Genomic DNA, 8,642 nt, shown 5'->3' with positions numbered 1-8,642 from the left:
TTTTAGATTATAACGGACATTTGACTCAGCCTTAAATGTCATAGCAACAAGGAAAGTGTTCACTGCATTCTACCAGTTGTATACGGCAGATCTCAGCCAGACTTTATTTCATTTTCATTTTGTTTTAATTTGTTATTTTCCGTAACTGAATGTTGGCTAGACATGTTTTGATGTCGTTGACATTTTGGTTCCTCAAAATCGACGTAGGTCTAACGAATGATGTGAATATTTAACAGCATTACGAACCATCATTTTATTGATTAATTAAAACACGTGCTAGTTCATCACAACCTAGGCTACCTGTGCTACGAGGACGTAGGCGTATACGAACTTGAATGCACCTAGGTTATCCGAGAGGTGTACGTGCCAAACGACACACCTAGGCCATAGTAAAAAAAAAAAAAAACTTGAATCGATCCTACAAAGTTTGTTAATGAGCTGCTACAACTATGACGTCTATATGTCGCCCACTAGTGGAGTTCAACTCCTCCTCAAAAACATGTGTCTCTACCGCCGTCGTCAACTTCCTATACGTTACATGGATGCATCCTCCTCTTTTTTTTTCTTCTTCTTCTTTTTTCAAACCCCAATCTTTGATTGATGTCATTTCGTCGAATTCCTAATGCTGCGAGTTACGGAAATGGAATGGGAGACAAAGACAAAGATAGAAAGGCATAGGCCAAGAATAAATTAACTATACGACAAAACGTATGGAAAAGGGCTAGTTCTCATTAGAAAAACCACCGCGACAGGGCTGTCAGATGCATTGACTGGAAGCTTGTGATCTTGGAGCTGGAAATACGTGTATGCCGTGGTAGGCTACTCTGTGCGTTTTGAACAGCAGTCGCCACCAGCCGCACGTAATCAATCACGCTCCACACGCAAACACCAAAACATAGGCACGGACTAAAAGCCCAGGCTTGCGAGAGACAGTAAGAGGTAAAGTTCAAACGGCAAAGATAATACACACGAGCACGAAGATGAGCTTCGTTTCCCTTTCTCTAAATACACAAACAAAGAGACTGACAGAGGGGGGCTGTAATCCAGCTGTGTATATGCGACCGCCTTTGCACATCAGAGACAAACTTTAAAAGCAGTCAGCTGTGTCGGTACTGTCAAAGCCAGCCAATGAAAAGCCCACAAATCCACTGCAACATGTGCAGCACTAGCCATCAGCGTTGGGCTAGGTCATTATCGTAAAAAAAAAAAATCGGTGAAATATTGTCACCTACAAATGGAAACGTCACGTAATCCAAGGGCTACTGTTAAAGCCAGGGCTTAAAAAAAATTCGAAATGTTGGTGTATCTCCAATCGTAGAGTAATACAAGTAATTTAGCACACATTTAGAACAGATTTCAGCGATTGAACGAAATCGCATGGCTTTAGGCATAAACCTAATATCATTTACAGGGAACTAGCGTCGCTAGTTTTTTTTAGGTGATGTAGTAGTAAATCCACGTTCCCTGTTCGAAGACAGACTTAATTTTTTGTCTTATCGTGATGAAGCTTTTGAGCCGAATATGGGAACCGCAACCTTTTGCCAGAAAACAAGTTGGTTTTGACCCCCCATAGCCATACATCCACCTCACGAAAAGTATTCTTTTTTAAAGATTATGTACACTGGCAGTCGATTACTCTTCTTCTTATTATTATTATAAATTTTTTTTTTTATGGTTACTGGAAACATGTGAGTCCTAATGTTTTTCAAACGATAAATGTCCTGTTGGTACTAGACAAACTGGGACGACATGAATGGGGCCATGATGGATGGAATATCTGTTGAACCCAGTACGCGCAGGCTATGCCAATATACTGATGGAGCAGCAGGTTTTTAAAATAGGACTTTTCTGTTTCGTCGGGGAAAATATTGGCAGTCCATTTTTGTTTTCTCACTGTGACGTTCATACAACACTAAATTTGTGGCGCTTCTGCGTCATCATGTGCTATCTATATGTGTTGATGATCCGCTGTCCCCTTCTGTTTTCGCCGGTGCACAACTGAACCATTCAAGAACAGATCTCAAGTGGGGCTCTATGTTATGCTGCTATTGATGCTGCTCTTTGCATAATTCTTAGAACCACTACAGAGACAACAAGCGTGCACTGGCTGCAATCTAAAAAGAAACACCAAAAAGATAAGAAAAAATAAATAATAATAAACAAAACATGACTAAAAAATAATGTTTCCTTTGTGAAAGCAAGAAGTTGTTACTTGGAAAACGAATGAATGAGCTTTTGACGAAAATGCAAAATACCCCCCTGTATGCAAAACGTATTAACAACCTACATGCTCCATTCGGGGTTCAGTTGCTTATACTCCCTTTGGAGAATAAGTTTCATTTTTTTTTTTCTTCTCTTTTCTTTCGATGCCGTTGGGACGGCAGCTGGCCAACTTGGACATCGTTATATCCATTGTACGCTCTTGAACGTTGTCCCACTCTTCGCGTACGTGGGTACCTGGGTTCGGAGGTATACGCTTTTAAGCCCTGTATATTTTTCACGTCTTCTTGAGCGCGGGGAGACCTACGGGTCACGTAAACATCGCATTGAAAAGAAAAGACACCATTAACCGGTGCGCATAATATTAACATGGCATTAAGGTTTTTATTCAATTTATCGTGCCAGCGCCTGTACCTATGCAACCATCTCCGATTAGTTTGTTATTTTTCAGGACATTGCCAATAAAAGCGGTACGCACTTTGAGCGGCACCAATAACTCTTTGAAACGATAACAAAACATTAGATTTATTTTTTTTCAAGTTGATGTTTAATGAACAACGATTTTTTTAGTTTTTTGCCTTTTAACAAGTTGAGTTTCATACGTCAGATGAACATTCCTGTTCAAGAGATCTAATTTACTGTCTTGTAAACGTACGCAAGTCCAACTCTTTCCGTTATTTGACCTCCCAGCAACTCATACTGTTTATTCAATCCGCTTTGCAGATGAGTCTCTTCGTAATGCCCTTCGCAATTGATCTAAGCTATTCCCGATTCTATTGGAAATAAGGTCTTCTGAGCTCTTTGCTGTGTTTCATACATTTGTAATTTCCTTTGCATCAAATCAAACGGCTTTCGACCAACCTGCCGGCAAAGAATGTGAGTCGCTTTTCCCTGTTGACGTTTGTTTTGGAATTCCTACAAGCATTTTGCTCGGTTTCAAGCATCGATCAGTCACAATGGCAAGACTGAAATGCGATTCCAGAAATTGAAACATCTCGTCCGCTCCGAAGTGTTTCTGCTACCTCATCTTTCCTCTGTAGATGAAAACACCGAATACCTTTGTCGTTTCCAGTTCCTAACGATTCAGACTTTTGATTTTTGATAGCGCAAAGACGGAAGCAGCCGGCAAAATCTTGCTCTGAACGGATTCTGATGCTAGAGGGCCACGCCCTTGCGAAATCAGCAGACCCTCACATTGAAGAGCCAAATGAAAATCTGTGCGTAATAAAAGTACGTCGTCAAAAGTTGCCATCGTCCGCCCTCAGTATTTGCAAGATAGCAAGAAACTGAGACAGGTCATGTTCATGACGTGAAATTGCCCAAAGGATCTCCATAATTCCTAATTACAGAGATTACTGGAAATTCGCCGATTTGCGCTAAAGTTGCGCGGGTAATCTAAGTAGAGAAAGTACTTGCTTGCGATTTTTCCCATGAATCCCTCCCCCCTTTTTTTTCCTCTTCGAAAAGCTGATAACAACAAGATAGGCAAAACAGAATTCCCAACGCGTTTGCCTTTTATCAACCATAGTTTAGGCAGTTTTTCTTTCCCATCAAAGTAACAAACGCAAAGCCTTTACTGCAGCCAGAACGGGAACAAAAAAGAATTTGCAATGTAGACCAAACTGCGTCCAATTTTCAGAACAGCGATAACGAAAATAAATTTCGGAATACAGAAGATTAAGGCAGATCACATTTAGTACGTCGGAAATTGACGGGGGAAAAAGAACTATTTGAAACCTTAAATAGGAACAATATAAAATTCCACACCAAGTAGAAAAAACAAAATGCATACAGAGATTTAAAAACGAAGAAGAAAAAAAAAATGCCAGTGGACAACTTAAAATAACTCGTTATCTTCTCTATTTATTGGATTTGAAGTTTGAAAGACGCGACGTTCAGGTCGTCGTTTTTCCACTTAGAGGCCAGCCGGAGCATGCCCAACTTGCGCTGCACCGTCAATGAGCTCTCCAGCTCGTACAGTGTGCAGACATTCAGGACGGTGTCATTACGGATCATCATCTCAGGCTTGGTTCCTAGGTTCTCCTCTAGCAAGAGCATCCCGTCACGCATGCGACCCACGTACAGCAAACATACTGCTGTGTTGTTGACTAGCTGTTTACAAATTGATAAAATAAAAAACAAAATCAATTTCAGTAATAGCTGTATGTCGCTCCTTTGAAGGTAGATGACTTGTTACGTTCTATTTTCCATGCAATTTTACCACTGGATTGTCTGGTTGAAGAGCCAATGCTTGTTGGAAGTATCCGAGGGCATCAACGAAAGCGTTCTGGGCGATGGCCACTAATCCCGCATCAGTTAAGGATGCTATAGCGTCACTTGGTTTACTGACATCTCGCAAATCTACTGCGCAATTAAACGCTTGCTGAGCGAGTGGTATGTCTCCTATTTGCAGATAAACTCGACCTAACGCTGAATAAAGCGCAGGATTTGGAGTATGACCAGGCCGATGCAGTTGCTTGTGAAACAGTCGAACCACGTTATGGAAGTCCTAGTAAAGGAAACATGTTGATTGGTACAAACTCCTAAAATTATGAATGGCTACCTTCTTCATTAGTGAACAACTAATCAATGATTGAATGACCGCAGTCTCTCTGTCAAACCACAGATTGGCAGCTTCACGTCGTTCATCTTCGTTCATCTTGTCCGAAGCGGCAAATTTGTCAATGTCTCGGACGATTCGTCGGACAGTTGACAACAAATGACAGAGCTTCATATGAGCCTCGTTGACGCGATTGTGGTGAGCCGGAAGCTCGGCCGCTAGTAGACGAAATGTGAAAGGTACCATAGTTCCACTCTTTTTCTGGTCATTTAGCTCCGGATAATATTCGTAGTAGAACTCAGGAGAGTCTAGGTCACCAAACGCAGTCAGTTCGTTGACTGCCATTTCAACTAGATTGGATTTTTTCAGCAGAGCAAGGCGCGTCATCCACAACTATGGATACGAAAAATCGTTACGTCTTTAACACGGTTTTATAGTTGAAGGCAACGTGAGACTTACATGTAGACTGTGAGGCGTGTGCTTGGATTGCTGGCCCGTTTTACCATACCCTTGTCCACAAGCTGTTAATAATCGACCACATAAGTTTGCTGCCGCCCTGTAACATCCCACCTACAAAATGGTATCGCAAAAAAATAAAACATAAACCGTTGGGCATGTCAATCTGATTCCTAGCTCCTCTAACAGTACCTTAATTAAATCCCGTATGCCCTGAGTGTCTTGTGTGACCAGGTCGGCTGATAGTGTTTGTCTTTCAGCTGCAGCTGCTTCGCCATCATAATGCCGAAGCAGATCTTTCATTGGATCAGTCTGGAAAAGGATGCAAAAATAGTCACGGAATTTTGGATATATATTTGTTTACAATGCATTCTTTTATACCAATTCAATACTGTTAAGTAGACCCGGATAGCTTGGGTGGAAAGCTTCTGAAAGATTTGCTCGAGGTGACTGAAGCCAAAGCCGAACTGCCTCCTTTGGAATCCACCAGTTAGAAGCACGTTCTTGCGAATCGCTCAAGGTTTTCATTGTTTGATCAGTTTCGTTAATTAAATTATTAACAACTGGTTGAGGTGTGAATACACGTCTCGTTCCGACTGATGAAACATTGTAACCACTGTTTACTAAATTGGCAGCTGAACTTGAAGACACTTGAGATGAGTGTTCTGGGTCTGTCGAAACGCTTGCCTCACTATTCTGAGGAGATGGAATAGTAGTGCTTTCGGTAACGGGTACGATTTGCGAAGACGCCTTTGAGAGGTTAATATCCTCCGACGAGAGTCGAAAACCTGAGCCGGTGATCTCAATAGGTTCATGTGATTTTGATGCCAGCTGGGACATCTGATCAAAGAATTCTGTTGCATCATTATTTTTTTTCAATTCACCAGTAGCGGTTGTTGGCTGAGAAAAATAAGAAAAAATCTTGGGTTCTGATTCTTTCTCGCCTTTCTTGAATGCAAATGTAGGTGGATAATTCTGAGGAACATCTTCTTTCGAGGGTGTTGAGTTTGGGCTTTTAAAAAAGTTTATTTTTGGTTCTTCATCGGCTAATCTTGAAGGCTTGACAATAGAGTCAAAAATATCATCAGTGTTACCAGGTTGCCCAAAATACTTGCTGAGTGATGTTCCTTGTTCATTTTCAGATTGTTCTGCTTTCAAAGCCAATTTTTCTAGCGCATCTGTAAGTCCAGATGCCATTCCTAAAACTCACACGAGTTTAACACCATAAAGTGTGTGGCCCTATAGAAAGTGAAGTTTGGTAGATAAGTAAAAATGCCTGGATAAAGTCTATTTTACCTTTTACCAGACCAAAGTAACTTTGGTTTTTACTTTACTTTTACTGAATGTAGAGACACTAATAAACATGGTATAATAGGTTAGAAGGTACCTCCACTGGACCCTTCCCGGTTGGGCCCGATTTCAGGACGTTGGGTGGCGCTAGTTGCCAGAGTAGGCCGACTTTACATGGGAGAGATAGGGAATATGATCGTATTTTCAATTCTGTTAAGTAGGAAATAAAATTTTTACAATAATTTATTTTTTTTATTTTTTGAAATATTTTTAGCCACATAGTTCACTTTTTAATATAAAGATATGTTAAATACAATATTTTTAAAAAATTTATATGGGTTCGCTTTGCGGTTTTCCAGCAACAGCTGGTTTGCTAGAGTTCGCGGGGGGTATAAAAAGGATAAAGGGGAAGAAAATTCTGTTGTTTGAAATAAATCCGTAAGAGTTATTTCATAAAATATGTTCATTTCCTACTTCACCCAAGCAATGGGCTTTGGCATCGGTAGAGAGGGGAGACGCGTTCAAGGCTGATCCGCTAAAGGGGGGAGATGCGTTCAAGGCTGATCCACTGAAGAGGGGATCGAGCTACGGAATAAAAAAATGGCAAAGCAAGCACGGAAATTTGTTCATTTTTCAAATTAACGATAATAGTTGTGAAGTGAAAACGACTTTTGTAACAAATGAACTTTATAGCAAAAAAAAAGGGGAATAGGTTCATGAAAAAATAAAGACGGAAATCGGTTAACTTACATATGAATAACTAGACGGCAATGTGTGAATTTCACTCATCGTGGTTTGAGCTACGGCAATGAATATAAACGGTGGCGGATCCAATATTTGAATATAATGGAACAATGTCTGAAATAATGACACTTTTCCAAATAGCCGGAATTATTGGTCTAAACTTACTTCTACCAGTGGTCTTGTGTTTACAGGATTACTGAAGTAGAGCCGAATGCACTAAAATGTGCATGGGCCGGGTGGCCTAAAATGTAGTGGCTTTGACTGGGATAATCCCAGTACTGTCGGGGTAGTAGTTCTCGCCCTTGTTCTGGCGTTTATTGCTATTTCGGTATACATTCTGGCGCCCTACTTGTTCCCCGGGCGCCCCGTGCGCCCCATGCACCAACTTGGCACCCAGTATTCATACCGATCTTAGCATAACCGAGACAGAGGATAGGCCTACCTCCAACACTAGACAAGAACGCACAGAAATCAAGTTTAACAAAAAAACGGACACAAAGGAGTTAAAGGATAAACTAAAAACTAGAATCGACGAAGTGATTGATAATGAGTTACAACTATCACATGAGAAATTCAAGCGTATGACAGTCACTTTTCACATATGGAATGATTCACTTTCGACGTAATATCAAACTCGTTCGACAATGTCAGCAATGTCATTAATAAATTCAGATTTCAAAAAAAATATTGTTTTCATTTTTTTAAAATAAACTTTACAGAAGTGGATAGCTCTTAGTAAGGGCTATCCATTTCTGTAAAGCTTATTAATTTAGGTCTTATAGTTTTCCCGCAATAAATTATTGAAATTTTTCTTATTATTGGGGTGGGTGGGGGGGTAACTGGATACCCGCTAAACCACACCGACCTACCTGAAAAATGGCAAATCGGGTAACTCTTCCAATAAGAAATTTTAAAAGCAATGTTCTTGTAATAATGGACAGATCTTATCAAGATATATCCATTCCTATCATTTTTAAAAATTCTTAGAATTATAGTTTTCCCGATCATTACCTGATCGGGTTTTGGAACCGCCAACCCAAGTGCCTATAGCCCAATTTACACTAATGTAAGAAAATACACCGGTACTTAATTCAATCTATTATATAAAATGAAAAAAACAATTAATATAAGTAAAAATATTGTATTTGTAAAACTTAACAGACAGCAAATAAATGTAAATATTATAAATACACAAAGAAACAAACAAATCAAAGCGCGAACTCCACTCCCACGGAAAACCACGCTGTTGTGTATCAGGAAAATGTGGGAGCGGAAAGCAGAAATACATGGAAGAGTATAAGGGTTGAGAGAGCCAATCAGAGGGCCGGGAATCCGGGATAGTCCCACTGGGATGTAGCATGGACTACTCTAT

At 40.3% G+C, this 8,642-nt stretch overlaps 1 protein-coding gene across 5 annotated transcripts; it reads right to left on the bottom strand.

The window, feature by feature from the left end:
- Positions 1-3,831: 3,831 nt before the first annotated feature.
- Positions 3,832-6,729, bottom strand: LOC116919877 (trafficking protein particle complex subunit 12). 5 transcript variants are annotated; one of them, XM_045170529.1, is made up of 7 exons: positions 6,624-6,729; positions 5,618-6,475; positions 5,429-5,548; positions 5,240-5,350; positions 4,784-5,173; positions 4,442-4,729; positions 3,832-4,332 (listed from the first exon to the last, which is right to left on the bottom strand). In XM_045170529.1, exons 2-7 carry the CDS (start codon positions 6,431-6,433, stop codon positions 4,084-4,086), a joined length of 1,974 nt encoding a protein of 657 aa, XP_045026464.1. In that variant the 5' UTR covers positions 6,434-6,475; positions 6,624-6,729; the 3' UTR covers positions 3,832-4,083. The 5 variants fall into 5 exon arrangements, with proteins under 5 accessions (XP_045026464.1, XP_045026461.1, XP_045026462.1 ...); XM_045170526.1 differs by having other exon boundaries at positions 6,540-6,664; XM_045170527.1 differs by having other exon boundaries at positions 6,571-6,664.
- Between the last annotated feature and the right edge of the window lie 1,913 nt (positions 6,730-8,642).

This window comes from Daphnia magna, linkage group LG3 (genome assembly GCF_020631705.1).
Source record: "Daphnia magna isolate NIES linkage group LG3, ASM2063170v1.1, whole genome shotgun sequence".
Lineage (NCBI taxonomy): Eukaryota > Metazoa > Arthropoda > Branchiopoda > Diplostraca > Daphniidae > Daphnia > Daphnia magna.
Note: the sequence above shows the minus strand (reverse complement) of the source record. Positions and strands in the feature narration are given on the sequence as shown.

Bases quoted from the DNA above. Each gene is read 5' to 3' on its own strand.
- LOC116919877 (XM_045170529.1), bottom strand. From the start codon at position 6,433: ATGGCATCTGGACTTACAGATGCGCTAGAAAAATTGGCTTTGAAAGCA. The intron at 5,351-5,428 runs GTACTGTTAGAG...ACCATTTTGTAG, and splicing joins GCATACGGGATTTAATTAAG to GTGGGATGTTACAGGGCGGC. The intron at 4,730-4,783 runs GTAGCCATTCAT...TTCCTTTACTAG, and splicing joins GTTGTTCACTAATGAAGAAG to GACTTCCATAACGTGGTTCG.